Genomic DNA, 17,847 nt, shown 5'->3' with positions numbered 1-17,847 from the left:
ACGGTGAAACTGTTTAGAATTGTTCATGTATTTAACTTAAATTGACTTAAATTGGTCCTGTAACTAGGGATGCATTCGAGTCGAGTCGAGTCGAGATTTAAGCCTGTCTCGACTCGTCTCGAGAAAATGTTGTCTCGACTCGTGTCTCGACTCGAAAATATGTTTCTGTCTCGACTCGTGTCTCGACTCGACAGTCTCTGTCTCGACTCGACTCGAATTCGAGTCGAGACGTCTCGAAATTCGAGTCGAGACAAAATGTACGAGTTAAAATATACGCACACATCAGCCAGACCATCATGACTACCTACCTAATTGTCAGTATGTCGAATTTGACATGGATAAAAACGGCGACACGTCTTGGCATACACGCAATGATCCTTGATAGGTCGCTGGAGAGAGCTGGCACCACATGTGCTCACTCAGGTCACCAAATTCCCGTAAATTCCGGGAAGGGGGGCGATGTGTTCTGACGTCACGTTCAATCACATTCCACAAGGGACATCACTCAAATGTACGGCTCCAATTTCAATGAAACTTTTTTTTTGCTGATAGAAGGCATGTATGCATCATTACTTGTGATGACAAATTTTTGCCATGGTGCATGTTTTCTATTTTTTTTAAAATAACTTTTAAGAGTTGTGATGTGGTTATTAGAGATTACTACAGAAGTCCATTACTACCCTTTGTAAACGGAGCGTTAATGAAGAAAAGTGAAGAAAAACCATGTGGATACATATAAGTCCTGGGGGGAAGTCGTATGGTAGATATGTCCTTGATGGCAGCCATCTTGAAATCAGCCATTTTGAATTAAGGTCAAGTTTTCAAAATGGGAATAGGGTAATATGATACATGATTTCGGGCTAGAATTTAATTAGAAAAATAATGGTGAGGTTAGTTTTAAGATACACCCATTTGGGGGAAAGTTACAGGCATATTAATTGTTTTTACTTACTGTGTGCGTAAGTCCCTTCTTACTTTCGTCTCAAGACCTGTAAATCGATCGCAACGGCAGAGCCCGGTTTCGCACTAGTGTTTAGAAATCTTTAAACTCACTTGAGGCAATATTTGTGGATTATTGTATTGTATTTTGCCTTTAATTAAATTTGAACCCACTTCATGATCTTGTGTAAAGTATCATTAAAAGATAATTTCTATTTTTATGGAGAACGTAAGCATAGCAATTATAAAAGGTGAGTACGGTGCGTATGTATTTATAAGAAAGTTTATTTTACGAGTCTTTTGTGGTTCCGCCAACCTATTCTTTAGTTGTTGTTTTTTTAAATACTCATATCTCATAAATAAAAGAGCTATTATAAAATCTCTTACCACTATTCTTTAATACCTATAAAATTTTATTTATTGTAAAAGCACTGGCGAAATATTTCTTATCGCCCACTAAAATTATGGTGGAGCTCCTTCGTGGCTAACGGTTAGTATACTTGCCTTTGGCGTGGGAAACCTGGGCTTGATTCCCGGTGGGAGTTCATGTGGTTCGGATTCCACGTTAATCAGTAGGTCCACGTCTCACATAGCCTCGCTGCTGAACGGGACGTTACATTGACTACATTATAAAATTGTAATTTGTGACGACTAAAATATCAGAAATTAAAGATTATTCTTTGGGTTTTGGAACATTTTGAAAAACGTGAAAAACTGCACTGCACCAATACAACACACCTTTTGGATTTGTCATTGTGTAAAGTGATACAAACTAAAGAAGAATTACAACTTTATGAAATTGTATTAGGACTTATTTAGAAATAAACACCAAATAAGTGTAATAGTTCATATCCGTATCAAATACCAAGTTTATGATGAATCAACTACACAAAGTAGGATCCAAAAACGCTCATTGCAATTTGTTCCATCCTTCAGTCGAACCAGGAACTGAAACATAAAGAGTGACATTTTCTTTTTAAAGATACTTTGTCCAGCTAAGTATTGTGAAGGTTTATGTCAGTAGAAGGAATTGCATTCCATTATACAAGCGCAATTTCACAACTTTATGTACACATTACTAAATATCGAACACCCTTGTCCATATGACTAGCGTACGCGTCTTTGGTGCGGGAGACCTAGGTTCGATTTCCGATGGGAACTCCTATGGTTCTGAACCCACGTTAATTTGTAAGTTCACGTCTCATATAGCCTTGATGCTGAAAGGGACACTAAACTCTAATCTAATACTAAATACAAATATTTAAAGAAAAATAATGACGAACCAAGATGACGTGAATTTGGCTATCAAATCCATTTTGTGTTTTCAGTTATTTTCTAGTAGTATTTTTTCTAGGCATCCTTTCAAAAGACAGTGATGCAAATTTCGTAACTGCGAATTCCTGTTAGAAGCCATGAAATTATCCGATTAGATGCAAAGTTTCCCGTCCACTAAAATAGATACCGTAAATTTACAATATCTAACAATAAATAATTTTGAAAGATATCGCTTTCGAAGGAAAAAATGAAGTGAAATCTTTGAGTTTTACGTCCCACGGTTATGCCAGTTAGGCTAAAGGAGAGGGGTGATGATGAGAAATTAGTGAAATCGTGGAATGAAGAAAGTGGGAGGAATGGAAGAACCCCGAGGAAACCCACGCACACGGTGTTTGTCCACCACAAAGTTCACTTGGTGCGAGCTGGGATCGAACCAGGGTCCCCAAGCACCAGAGGTGAACGATCTACCACTGAGCCACCGCGGCCCCGCTTTAGAAGGGCCATGACGTATAGTTGAACTCATTCTCGTAGTATGAAAGGCATTATTTATAATTATGCATGATAGGATCACAAACAAAATTTAAAAATATTATGTGCACTTTCTTTTAACAAACATTATATTGTCTTTTATGGTGCGGAAGGGAATGTTATGTTCGAAAAAAAAAGTCCTTAACACGATTCTTGTTGCTACACACTGCATGTTCCTAGCCACAGAAAAGATGCAGCGATAGGTAGGCTATTTTTCAATTGCTTTACATTAGCTTGATGTTTCAAGTCTTTTGTGTGTTTCTGAAGTTCACTTTTACCACAAAATAGCTCAATATTGACATGTCTTACATAGCTTTGGTTCGATTCTCAACACGGACTGCAACTACCCGTTAAATTGTGCATCCGAAAGGCACTCTTTGTTAAACCTCGCTTATCACCGCTCATCTTAATAATATAATATATAACTTCACCGCAAAGCAAATGTTGCATTTCTCTCTTTCATCCTAACACAAAACAAAACTAACCACAGCTGTGACACGAAGGAGCTATTTCGAAAAGAAACAAGCTGTGCTTCATAGAGATGTGTACCAAATGATAGAAGTATAAAGTATTGTTTTCTTTCTTGTTTATTGATATCAGTTGGTGTTCTTAATGAGTTTACTCATTAGTTTAGAAATAGTATATATGGAATTTGGACATATGTTGTACGTATTTTCCTGAGAAATTGATGAGACCAGAAAAATTATAAGGACAGATGCAATAGGTTTAAGCGCATCTACGTGACTTTATCAAATATTTATTCTCCATAATGGTACCACGCGGAAAACTTGGTATACTATAATCTTTGCCTCCCTCTGTTAGCTGTTTCGTATCATATATATTGGATGGTTTTGATATTTCTTCTGATCATTAAAATATAGCAATGGTACCTGTGTGCGTGCAGAAATGCAAAAGCACAAGATAACTTCCTATTTGTTTTGGAAACAACAACACCCATTTCACGTGTGCGAGAGAAATTGAGCACAGCGAGATCGGGTGTTTATGTTTACTCACGGTCAGTTCGCAGCAGGAGTCCATGGTAAAAGATTTGGCTAACTATCTCTTCATATTGACGTGAAAACACTCGCAAAACCCTACAAATACAAAAGAATGCGCTTCAAAGAAAGTTTAGACACAGATGTTTCAATTTTCTCTTAGCATCTTTCTTCAGTAAAAGAGTCGGTTCATTGTATTCGAAAAAGGGAAGGGAGAAAGGGTAAATTTATATTTTATGGGGGGGTAACATTGTAAGTAGTATAAACAATACATACCGCTTCCGACTCGACCCTCATCCTACCTCAAGTGGTAAAGTAGAAACTACTAGAAAGGGACGGAAGTATTCAACATGACTGCAACTTGAGTTTCAGTTCACAATACTAAAACCAGTGAGCAAGTAAACAGTCTTTTGTAGGATCGTGTTTTACTTCTTGAATTTATTTTTGAACATTTCTGTGAATTCAACATCAGAACGCAGTAGAAATACGGACTAGTTTTTACTCCAACAATTACTTTCGCTCCAACCCAGGGATGCCACATTTATGATTTCGTATAATACTAGATTTAGTGATTTTACTATTGAACTAGTGATCTAGTACGTACTTTGGGTAAATAGGCACATTCTAGTGATTTTTTTGCATTTTTTTCTGATGCAGACAAATGACAAGGAAATGGTTCTTAAAATAAAAGGAAGAAGTATATTGCAGTTCAAAACAAATGTAGAAACTTTAAATTATTTTTTTTTCTCTCTGACTGAGTGAAACCCCTGCTGTGTAACGGCCTTAGGTAAACAACGGCTATCTTTGGTCTGCTACCTCCTTTTGTTAGCCGACATGAGATGGGTTACTTTTTTTTTTTTTTTTTTGAAGAAAGTGAAGAAATAATTATCCAGTACATTTATGTTTTGTCAGGCACACAGGCGCAGTCTGTACTTGTTTCCTAACGAATTTTAGCAACATAAATGAAACATGTGTACCAGAAAATAGAGGCAGTACAAACGGACATTTTCATCTGTGACACATTTGATGAGAAATATAGTTAGATGTCACGTGCAAGCACTCTAAACATGTCCTATCCTTTAATTCTATTCGTATGTTTATGTAGGTGAGACTGAGAAATCAAGAAACAATAATAACTGGTTTTCTTCCAGGGCAAAAATCTAAATGTGAAGGGGTGTTACACTGGGACTTTAATTGCGTCCTTTGTACAAGATTGACAAGTAATCGCAATTTTACAAGATTAACAAGTAATCGCAATTTTTTAATTTATTAGTTCTTGGGGAGAGGAAGATGGAAGCGAACCCTCGTAAGGACCTCTGCAAGAAAACATGAATACTATCCGCCACTGTTTGTTACATTACACAAAATAGTTATATATATACAGGGGCGGATCCAGGATATGATCAAGGGAGGGGCTAAACCATATTTTTCCGTTTTATCCAGTGTAAAGCAGGATTGAAGTCCATTTTATCCTGTGTATACCCGAGCGTCAGGGGGGGCTATAGCCCCTATAGCCCCCCCTTAGATCCGCCACTGTATATATATATATAATATTGAGTTTTAGTCAGGGTTTTCATTCTGCAGGAGAGGGGAGGATAGTAATACCTGGCGAACATTTTCTATTCTCAGAGTGTTGCAAATGATAGCATTTCCTTCATTATAGCTTGGCCAAGCTAGTTGCATTATATATAAGGATTAAGTTAGCCTAAAAAGCTTAAATTTTTATGGCAGTTTTACTCTGTAGCCATGTTTCTCATTTTCGGTCTACGGGACTCTGTGTCCGGAAATTTTCGATGGCTTCCAAGTCGGAAAATAAGTGTATCAAAGACATATATATTATATATATGGTTATATGAGGCATGAATCTACAGTTTAAAGTGGGATACCGGTAACAACTTCATGAGCTTCCACCGTAAATCGAACCAGAGTCCCCCGCGATCAAGGTGTATGTGCTAACCATACAGCCACGAGGAAATTCACATAAGCACACACACATATATATTGTTGAGTTGATTTTGACTTTACCGTCTCTTTCAGCAGCGAGGATATATGAAGTGTAGACCTACTGATTAACGTGGAATCCGAACTACATGAGCTCGCGCCGGGAATTGAACCCGAGTCTTCCACGACAAAGACGCGTACACTAGCCACGGAGTTCACACACACACACACAGATACAGACCCACCCAACCAGGTACATTCTAGGAACGTGCCATTTAAGTTCCATATGTACCGTTTACGTACCTGGTACTTGAAAAATGTACATTTCATATGCATAGCACGTGTCGCTAGGTACGTGCCTTTCGAGGAATTTCTGACACTTGAAAGGTACTTTTACATGCTTCACTGGAATGTGAGGAATGTGAATGGCACATACCCCATGTACCATGGCATGGTTGTGCGTAAGTTGCTTCGTATTGCGACTAGGGTTGCCAATTTAGCCACTTTGTGACGAGATCTGGCCATTTTGAGAACGTCGTTAGTCACATAATTTCCAAAGAGCCAATAGTGGCTTTTTAGCCATATGCTTTTCACTTCTATAGCCACTTTCTGAGTTTAGCCACATTGTAATATATTGTGTGTGTCATACAACCGCTATATACAACAGTGTGGTGTTGGAATGTGTAATGATTAGGATGTGATATTTTATTTTATTTTTTTGAAAGTTCAACACTTCCAATGTACCCGTAAAAATGTACTAAAGAAATAGTGACCATGTTTTTTAAATATTCAATTAGAACTGGACAATCTACATGAAATTTGCAATCGATCAGTGAAAACGTCATCTTTCTAGAGCCTGTAGTTTCTGAGATCTCATTGTCGAGAAACATATATGTGTATTTTAAAAGAGCTCCAAAGATGGCAGCACAATTCATTTGCATGTATTTCGGAGAAGGCTTACTAAAGGCAAAGGCCTTTGAACAATAATTTAAAAGGATAAACTTTGTGAAAAATATTTATTTCAGTAATTTATTTAAACTACACTCTTTTAAAAATATTTGTCTTTGTTATAAACGTGAAATCACAAATAACCGTAAATCAAAGCTTTGAATGCTAAGATTATAGGTTAGAGCTCGGTCGCTCGTAAATGTTACTGTAGTATTTTAATAGATAGTTAAATTGCCACACAGATGCCGGAGGAGGGCATATATTTTCAGAGTTAGTTGCTTGGCTTTTTTTAAAAGTACAAGCTTCTAAATTCGAACGTAAAAATGAAGCGTTAAGGTTTTAGTATTTAAGTACTCGCACCCCCAGTTGCATAGCACTGCCCTAAGGAACATTACTGACATGCCTAGTACATTCCTGGCACATGCCAATGCCAAGTAAATGTGTCAAGTACATACACGGTACGTGATATACACATAATAGATACATTCCTCGGTATGTGTCATGCACGTACTTTTGGGCGGAAGTAACCTTATTCCTTACATGTGTATTTCACATGATTGCTCTATTCACGTACCTATCATGTACATTCCAATGTACCTCGAGGAACATTCTTTACACATGATCAGTATGTACTTGTGTTGGGTGGGGAGTCCTCACACACCAAGGGTGAAAGCTGTGCCACTGAGTCACAGCAGCCACGAGGCTAGGTCGAGTCCATTTTACGTTCATAGTTTCTTAGTACATAAGTGTTACGATTATGAAATAGATTTTCCTTTATGAGCTGCATATAAACAAAAGCTTTCGAAATGTATTAAACAATTAGCTCGATTTGAGTGTGAACTTAAAGTTATATCAGAGTGTAAATACGGATACGCACCAAAGCTCGAAAACTTAATACACTATTTCTCCTATATAGTCAGCATGTACCAAGCAATCGTTCAGCTTTCATTTAAGAGGATGGAAATCGAAGGCTCCTGAACAACTATGTTACTAATGTGCGGAATGTATTTATCTTACAGTGAACTGCTTCGATGCGAAGTGGCCTAACTCCAAAATTGAAATTTTCCAGGAGTGAAAGTTAAAGTTCAATATCTCGTGAACAATTCATATTTCTTTTATGTTGGGAACCAAAACCATAACTACTGTATGTAGTTCATTGTTTTATAATTTAGTGTTTACAAAAATCCTTTAAAAAAATACCTATTCACAGAAGTGAAAGGTACAGATAAGTACAGTACTTATCTGTACTAGTTCTTGGCATCCAAGCAGTCCATTTATTGTAATACTAGCTTAATATACCCATTCTTCGCATGGGGGCTGTATTTGGAAGTCAACACCTGTGGAAGTATCACCATTCATTTCAGCGACCGCGAAAACTATGGATTTGACACTAGTATCAATCAATATGGGCTATTTATACATGTCTCGGTATTCCTCAACCGCTGACACCCGGCCCGCATTCAGTGGTAGCTGAATTTGCAAGTCATCGCTGATGGAAGTGTCACCATTGATCTCAGCGACCGTGAAAACTATGGATTTGATACTAATGTCGATCAATTTGGATTTTCTACTAGTTTTACATGTCCCGGTTAACGCCCCCCTGAGACCCCCCTGGTTACAATTTTGACAAAAACGCTTTGCCTTAGACTGGGACCTGGACCAAGGTATCCGAGACCAAAATTTGGTAACTCTCGGTCAACTTGTCTGGTCCCCAGGTCGGTCCCAGTAAACGTCCCCTCCGAGATCCCCCTGGTTCGAAATTTAAAAATAAACGCTTCGTCTTGATCTGGGGCCTGGACCAAGGTACCCGTGACCAAATTTTGGGAACTCTCGGTCCACTCGTCTGGTCCCCAGGTCGCACACAAACAGACAGACAAACTCACAAGCAAACTCTTTATTTTATTTATATTAGATAAGATATACTATGTAAAATAGTCTCGTATCACAATATGTGATGTACAACAAATGTTTCATTATATATTATCCGTAGCTCTTGATATGCTGCAACATATTAAAGCCTCAAAATAGTTGGGCAAGCGAATAATCCAGAAGTTACGTAACCCTATTGCGTTCATGGGAACAAAAACAATAATTATAACTATGCTAAATTACTATAGACTATCAACTGCTCATTCAGAGAATTTATGAAGTTCACTTTATCGCAATGGTTTTATACAAACTAGATTTAAACTACGGATAATAGTTTTATACAAACTAGATAATCAATTATTATTATTATCATTATATTTGCGGTACAACCAAATACAACAACATTAACTATTAGTTCTAATTAACTGAATTGAGCTGAAAATTAAATCTTGATCTTTAAAGATTAACTATTAATTTTATGCGTTCTGTACCTTTTTGAAGGAATAAAAGCTGGAATTAGTTTCAAGGCTGTTTCTGAGTGAATACTTTCTTCAAAATAATATTAAAAATTATAGAAAAATTTTCGAGACATTCGAGTCGAGTCGAGATTTTTAAGAGCCGTCTCGACTCGACTCGTGTCTCGACTCGAAAATTCGAGTCGAGAAATACGTTTGTCTCGACTCGTCTCGAATTTTACAAAGTGTGTCTCGACTCGAATCTCGACTCGAATTCGAGTCGAGTCGAGTCGAGATTCGAGACATGTCTCGACTCGAGCGCATCCCTACCTGTAACAGGAAAGAATCTCTTAAGTAAACTGTTATAATTGCATATACAGGAGTTGGACAAAAAAATTCTAAAACGTTTGCAAAAGTGTAGGCCGAAATTGAGTTCAGACGTATTTTTAATTGCAGTGGTCTTCTTTTTAGCTGCTACAATCCGTTTTAATGCCCTCCGGTTCCTATCTGGGAGAATTGTCTTTCGACCACGGTTGTGCTTTGCAGACGTCGTTTGCCCATGAATTGTGCATGCCCTCGTGACATTGGACACAGTGCCTTTCGATATCCCCACAATGTTCGCCACTGTTGCCACTGAAGCTCCAACCAGAGGGGCACCAACGATCATGCCTCTTTGGAAGTCTATCAGGTCGCCCATTTTACCGCACCACTTTCACACCACGACACTCAGAGGTGAACTTGTTACTGCTGGCGGAAGAGGACATGACACATTGAAAACAAAAAAACGATCGGCAACCGCAACTCGTAGTGTACAGGAGGGCCAAAGTTGCGTGTCCTGTATAAAGTATTTTTAGATTTTTTTGTCTACCCCTGTATCTCAGAATTACTGTATTAAAAAAAGAACAGAGAATTAATGTATTATGTATGAAAGTCAGCATGAAAAATGCTATAACAAAGGGGTATTTTTTTTAAATAGTAGTTATTTAATCTTTTATGTAGCGGGAAATAACTTTTTCATGTAAATTCAGCATCCCAAGAATAGGGTTAATCTCAGTGGCGGCCAGTGGATTGTGGTTTCGGGTGTTGCAGTACGAACGATCGGAGACTCATTGACTAATCAGCATAATTTTAGATGCAAATGCTATGGAACATGTGAAATTAAATAAAATTCTGTTTTAAAAATTAAAAAAAATAATGCAGAACATTTTATCCGATTAGTCACCTTATTTACTTAGTAAGTTGATTCTCCTCTCTTTGATTGGAGCAAATCTGCCTAATATATGATGGTTGAACTCTGGTATTCTTATTGCCAGTCTTTCTCGGCGATAATCTTCCTTGGGACATTCAATTCCTTGAAAGTGTCAATTCTTTTCGATGTGGAAAAACATCTTTCTCCTTTTGTTGACGTAGATATGCACAGTTATTATTAATTTCAAAAGCTTTGTAGATTCACTAAATATTTTTTTTCTAGATTATTGCGAACAATTCATTCTAGCAAACCCAATCTCTGACAGTGATCCAAATTCCTCTGCAGCCTAGACTGAAGACAGTTCGTGGCAGAGATTAGTGTTATAAAAAAAATGTAAATTGAACACGCTTTATTCAAAGTTTATCTAGAAAAAATTAAAATAAATTGTGGAATATATCTAGTGCAAAAACATTGCTGCCATAAGATGTCCTGTGAATTTAAATCGGATTTTTTTCGAACACCCTCTTGAATTGCCCTTTGCTTGTTTTGTCTAAGCCTTAATGGTGAATTTTTCCTCAGTGGAGAGTTGGTCAAATTGCTTTTTTTTTTTTTTTGTAAGTTATTTACAGCAATCATGTTATAGAATTCATTCAGAATTTGTAGGTTATTTACAGAATTAGAGCACACAAAATGCAAGTAAATCTAATAACTAAAAAATAAAACAGTTGATATAAAATAGGTATATGAAATGCGAATGTCACATATACACCAACACACACACGTACGTAAAAAACTACATGCCAAATCATCCGTCTTGGTTGTAAGCAATGCACAATGAACATATACTCCCACATAAGGCGAAACAATGGTTATTTATCAGTGTCATACGTTCTGAAAAGCAAACTGAAACCCGCCAGATGTAGGATCAGAATGTATAGGCCTACGTAACAGAAGCCAAAAATCGAAGAACGTCAAAACAAACAGGATTGCCAGTTTAACACCCAGAAATGTTTGCTGGGAGGGATCCAAAGTATTTGAGAGGTCCAATACGCCTATGTAAATTCGAACATGTCTTATTCTGCACCCGAGAAGATGATAAGTAATTCTTAATTACTGCCATCAACACCTATATTTTTAAAAAAAATGATAGAATGATTATTTTTATAAGAAAAGAGTGAGTACATAATGAGGTGTAAAATAAAATATTTAGCCTACGAGTGTCTCTGATCCATTCTATATATACGGGGCCACATTTTTTAAAACAGCAAAAGGTAAGGACTAAGGGTACTCTGGAATTTTGGTAGAATTGTATGAAACCCTGAAAAGTAGTATCCTACAACCCGGAAAAGGGATGAGGAGAGTAGCAGCCAACATCATTTAAGCATAGACAACATTCAGATGTTCATCTTGCGGGACACAGGAAAACCCTGGAAAGCCCCAGACAATTTTTCTCAGAATCACGACATCTACAACATATCACAGTTTCATTCATTTACATCGAAATAAAAAATATCGTTATACCCGGCTGTTTTTAAAAAAATATGGACGTGTAGTGGCCAAACGGTCAAAATTCGATGGTTGTGTCCATTAAGACTTTTCTCACAGTGGGAAGATCTTCTACAATATATCACGGTTTCTGTCATTTTGAAATCCAGAATTTCACTATCTTCGGCTCGGCTGCTTTCAGAAAGTGGCATCGTAGTGGCCAAACGGTCAGTGATTAGTGGTTGTGCCCATTAAGACCTTTTCTCAGGATCACAATATCTACAATATATATCACAGTTTCAGTCATTTTTACCGAAATCCAGAACATCACTATCTTCCGTTGCTTTCGAAAAAGTGGCCTCGTAGTGGCCAAATGGTCAGTGAGTGATAGTTGTGCCCATTACGACTTTTCCTCAGGGTCACCATATCTACAACATATCACGGTTTGAAGCAATTCCACTGAAATTCAGAATACCGTTACCTTCTGTTTCCAAAAAAGCGACCCTGTAGTGGCCAAACGGTCAGTGATTGGTGGTTGTGCCTATTGAGACTTTTTCTCAGGAACCCAATATCTACAATATATCACGGTTTCATGCAATTATACCGAAATTAGTTTCCGTAAGGATTGTACGGAGTCCTTTGTCATTTCGAATGGGGTCATTGCCCCTGCAATCCTTTTCTAGCAAAAACGTCAAAACACGTATTTCCTACTTTGAAATCATCTTTGCATCGGCAGGGTTTCGTTTCTTTAAAGTGACACTTTTAATCAAGGGAACCCTTTTTTGAAAAGGGGCCCTTTGTCCCCCTTAACCCTTTCCGGATTCCGGTTTTTTGGGCTATTTTTTAGACTTTCAGTCAAGCAGCTACTGCATCGTTACTATTTATCCTAGGATCATGGTTCATACCTCATTCTCTTCAGAATGGAGCTGGCTTTCAAGTGGTACCACTTGCATGCACATACCATATACCAGGAGCGGGAAAAATGATGTCAAAGGGAAAATTTCGGAGGAAAATTTTTTTCTCGCACTTTGGGCCCCTCTGGAGCAGCCCTGTGTGAACGTAGCCATCTAAAAAAATCTGATAAATAGTACTTGGTATACTGAATGTATGTGCCAAATTTCAAGTTTCTATCTTGAATACCAAGGGCAGGAGAAATTTTATCAGGAATTCCCACCATGCTCCAAATTATCGTAAAACACCATGATCTCAGGTAAAAAATTTCCTGAGACATCCCTAATTACCCTAGGGTCATGTTTCGCCCACCATTCTCTTCAGAATAGAACTGCCTTTCAGGCGGTATGACTCACGTGTCTCCATCATGTATCTAAGGCGGGAAAATCCCGAAAAAAGGGATTTTTTGGGTCTAAATATCCTTTTTTTCAACTTTTAGCCCCCCTGAACCCGCCTGTTTTAACGCAGAGATCTGAAAAAAATCTGGTAAATACTACTCGGTGGGCTGAATGTTTATGCACAATTCCAATTTTCCAGGTGCAAAAGTAAGCAAGCCAAAAAATATATATATATATATATATACCGACAATGTCCCATACTCCCGTATACAGAGGGAAATTTTTAAACATTCCCTGAGACATCCCTAATTACCCTAGGGTCATGTTTCGCCCATCATTCTCTTCAGAATAGAACTGCCTTTCAGGCGGCACCATTCACTTGTCCCCATCGTGTATCTAAGGCGGGAAAATCGCGAAGAAAGAGATTTTTTGGTAAAAATATCCCTTTTTTCAAGTTTTTGACCCTCTGGATCCCCCCTGTTTTAACGCAGAAATCTGAAAAAAATCTGATAAATACTACTCGGTGGACTGAATATTTGTGCAAAATTTCAATCTTCTACGTGCAAAAATAAGCCCGCCAAAATACTTTACATACCCCCCCCCCCAAAAAAAAATATTACACGAAAATATATATTTTAGAATTATGATGTCATCACCTTCTATGTCTCGACGCAGGAAGGTGTGAAACCATACGTAATGTCTTCTACAATGCCTCTGGACTTGAAAAACAAAAAAACAAACAAAAAAACCCGGACGAAAAAGCTCAAATAGGAGAGTTATAACGCAATGTACCATGAGACACCCGTATGGTACAAATTGTACCATGGAATCCCCAAAGGGTTAACCTATTTTCTGAAAGAAGCAAAAATACTTGTCGGTTTGTGTTCGGTCTAGGTGCCAAGTTTGAAGAAAATGGGACGAAGAAAAACCCTTGCGAAGCTATTTCCTTTACACTTTCACTTTTTAGACTAGACTGGGTTTTGCGCCAAAGTCTTCAATTAATCACGTTTTTTATTAAATTACTCAGTAAGTTTCCCTATTCAAAGCCACCCTACACTATATGTTCATGGTTCTGTAACTATTCAAATAAGATTGCAACTACCAAAATGTTAACGAGTGGTCGTTACTGTATTAAATATTTGCATGATATCAGTGTTCGAAGTGGAAAAAAAGCAGCGGCGGTATGTTTTAGTATGATTTTAACTCAACATACCGGCTGTTTAAATATTGTCTTGAAAAACCAGAGACGGTATGTCCTTATTACTGAAAAACCAAAGGCGACCGCACTTCGTCTCACTTCGACCACTGCATGATATAATATTATTTTACTAAGTTCACAAAATGTAAAATGTAGCATTTACATCGTGGTGTTTCTTAAACTATAGATATAATTTAGAAAGGAAAAAGTTATTTGAAGTCCTTAGATGTAAGTACCGAGTAGTCACGCAGTTAGTCTGCCTTCCCACTGGCCTCGATTCATTATAGGATTTTTTCAATATCATCATGTAACTTAATTTTCTACTGTGTTTAAATATTGTTGAATATGTTACAGATCCCTGCAGCCAATCTCTGGTATCAGTTGCTTCTCCTCGAGCGCTAGCCTTCTGTGGGGTATGTCTTATTTCTTCAGGAATGCTGTTAACCAGTTTTTCAACTAACCTAGTCTCCCAGCGAGTGTGCTTTGGTGTTTTGGGAGGTAACTAAACTTTTTGTTTGTTGGTTGGTTTTAAGTTAGAGACAATTGTACTGTAATATAGTGCTAATCTACAACTAAATAAAACATTTCTGAATATGTTATGATCTGAGTACATGCTTGAAGACGGCGTGCCTTTGGTGGCATGGGCAGAATGGTTGAGGATGCTGACAATCTATCTTCCAGACAACACTTTTAAGAGTCGAATACCAGTGTGGTACATAAGATCACAGTTGTCTTTTTGAACCAGTGATATTGCTTATGTGAAAAAAGGAGTTAATTGCTCCTCTTACCAAAAATTGTTATAACATTTTCTACAAAAATTACATAATAATAATAAAAAAAGTTTTGCAGTATCCAAATCCAACGAAGAATGCTAAACTTGTTGAAAATTTTCTAAACTTTGGAAATAAACTTATTTCCATGGGAGTAAAACTTCCTGCATTGAACACAACCTGAAAAATAATAATTGATCCCAAAAAACTCTCTCTCTCTCTCTCTCTCTATATATATATATATATATATATATATATATATATATATATATATATATATATATATATAAAGAGAGAGAGAGAGAGAGAATTATATTATTGTACTACTTAATTATACTACAGCATCTTTACTCTTCCACTTTCCTCAAGATTTTTATGAAATTACGATATTGCTCTTTACCAGGTCCACCGGTTACAACACAAGAAAAATAATTAAGTATAAGATTGTGCGGGATAAGATCATAAGAATCAAATTTCAATAAATTACGTTTCGGAGAATTAATTATTATCGTAAATTCTTGTAGCGTCAACAACAAATAATTGTCCATGCTTAAAAGTTTACAGGTTTTTTATATGTAAAATTTCAAGAGGCAAATTGCAAGACTCATTAGAAGACAATGCATTTTTTATACATAATTCTTTGATAATTTGTTCTTATATATATTATATACACAAAGTGTAGAATATATTATAGTGAATATAATACACATTTTCATGATTTAAAAACAAAAAGTTATTTTTCCTTCTGTTCAATTTTTAAAAAGTTAATAGAAACAGTCGCTGTGTGAAATCGAAGAAGGGAGTTAAGAAATTAGTACAAAAAAGCGTTCTTCGCACTGGAATTCTCCAAGAGAGTTAACATATTTGAAAATTCATAATTATGAAACTGTGTCGAATTAGGAATACCGCTAACCACTAGCTCATCAGTTAATTATTGGAATTAATTCGCAAATTTTTAACAATAGTGTTACTTCATTTATCGTCAGAACTTGTTAGAGGAGGTGATTTCAATTATTAGTAGGAAAAAATTCCCCTATCCCTCCAAGATTTTGCACTTTGAAACACTTTATATTAATGTGAAAAACGAGAATTTTTTTTGGGGGGGGGAATGAATACTTCTGAAATTTGCTATAGTTGTTTTCGTTGTATATGTGTTCGCTATTACTCATTCCATTATTGCAAGTTAGTGAAGGGTATGTAAAATATCATTTATATATGTTTTACTCTGTTACATTATATTGTATCATAATATGTTACATCAATTATATGAATAGGGAGAAAAATAAACATATATGGCAATTTTCTATCAACATCACATTGCTGAAATTTCAATCGACCTTTCAAAAATATTGGAGATATCTATCACTCTGTAATTCTCTGAAGTTAGAGTACGAAATTTCCAGTCATTTTGTTTTTGCATAATTTTGTACCAAAAACCAGAGGTTGCGTTTGGGTGAAATTTTTAAGTTTAGCTTGATTTGTTTTTACATAACACGGTACAATTAGAGAATTATATAAAAGTGGTTTGCTGCATTTGTTTAGCAGAATGATCCAAAGACTTGATTTTCTATGTTTCTTTTCCAGGCATTGGCATGAGTCTAGCAACAGTTCAAACAGATATTATACTTGAGAGATATTTTAGAAATAAGCTACACATCGCTCTTGGGATCGGCCGACTTGGTTTGAGACTTGGTCAATTATTGATGCCACTCATATTGGCCAACATGTTAGAGATATATAGTTTGCGATATACACTGATCTTTCATACAGGAATTGTGATGCAAGCTTTTGTAGGAGTGTCATTGTTTCGTAATGTGAATTGGTTTCGATCTCAGCAGCGTATTTCAGAGTATACTTTATTAGAGGAGGAGGAAGAAGAAGTAGTTTTACCTCAATACTCCAATACATCATCTACAGATAAAATGAAAGAATCCTTCGATTTAAAAACGTTAACAAACCAAAGCCCTATTCATTTACAGCGAGAAGACGAAGATTTTGATTCAATAGAATTATACGAGGAATACCAACAACGAAACTGTGGTGAGGAACCTAGTTCCTCCACAAATACTAAACCTTTTATGGAGAATACGGAGGCTGAAGAAAATCCCAAGTCATTATTTGAAGAAATTCAAAGCGCCATAAGACCTAAAGATGTTGTGTTTTCATTTGAGGACGAAGATGGTGAGAATATTTTGTGGGTTAGACGACCTGTAAATACAAACCAATGCTGTTGTGTACGTGTTTGTTGTGGACTATCCAAGATTTTCAAAGTGTCTTCCGTTTTCCAACCTTATTTCTTTCCGGTATTGCTATCAATGACTGTGCTCAGAGTTTCTGTTCTTCTATTCTGGATTCTAATCCCAGTTCACAACTGGCAACTCAATTATGGTCTCCAGGACAGTGCTATGCTACTCATGATTTCAGGTATAGCCGCAACATGTGTCATTTTTCTGGGCTGTATCAACTTCGTGCAAAACAAGCAGCGAGGGTTTTATGTGCTCGGATGTATTGTTTCTTCAATCGGATTTTTCCGTAAGTACAATTTATATATATGTTACATTTTAATGCTGAAGATGATATACAGTGCTGTTGAGATGAATTCTATTGTCAAGAAATATCAATTATGATAATTTAGGCGACCATATTTTAAGCATTATACGAGGAAACGGGGTAATAGGGATCGCTTAAGGAAAATATTTCATCAAACGCAAACACTTTTTAAAGCTATGTATACTGTGTAAGTCAACTATAGTCTACTACATCACAAAACTTTGTTTGTCTTCTATACACGTAAGATACGATTCAGATTAAACAAAAAAGTAGCTATACCGAAAACAAGAATGGCAACTTCATTGATCCTCATTTCGTGCACCTTGGGGTAATAGCGATCATTAATAATCCCTTAATAACAACATAATAAACAAAGATAAAACAATTGTTATCTTATTTTTAAGGTTAGAGATCAT

The 17,847-nt window shown here is 36.6% G+C and overlaps 1 protein-coding gene across 1 annotated transcript in view; it reads left to right on the top strand.

Annotated features, from left to right (window-relative positions):
- LOC145680724 (uncharacterized) overlaps positions 1-17,847 on the top strand; it is a 59,749-nt gene that overhangs the window by 13,358 nt on the left and 28,544 nt on the right. The window contains exons 3-4 of the mRNA XM_081751668.1: positions 14,466-14,609; positions 16,466-17,413. Coding sequence (XP_081607794.1) covers positions 14,466-14,609; positions 16,466-17,413 — 1,092 coding nt within the window. The remainder of the gene's footprint in view (positions 1-14,465; positions 14,610-16,465; positions 17,414-17,847) is intronic.

This window comes from Thermobia domestica, chromosome 3 (assembly GCF_964235325.1).
Source record: "Thermobia domestica chromosome 3, izTheDome1.hap1.1, whole genome shotgun sequence".
Taxonomy (NCBI): Eukaryota; Metazoa; Arthropoda; class Insecta; order Zygentoma; family Lepismatidae; genus Thermobia; species Thermobia domestica.
The sequence above is the reverse complement of the archived record's forward strand: the minus strand, read 5'-3'. Positions and strand labels throughout refer to the sequence as shown.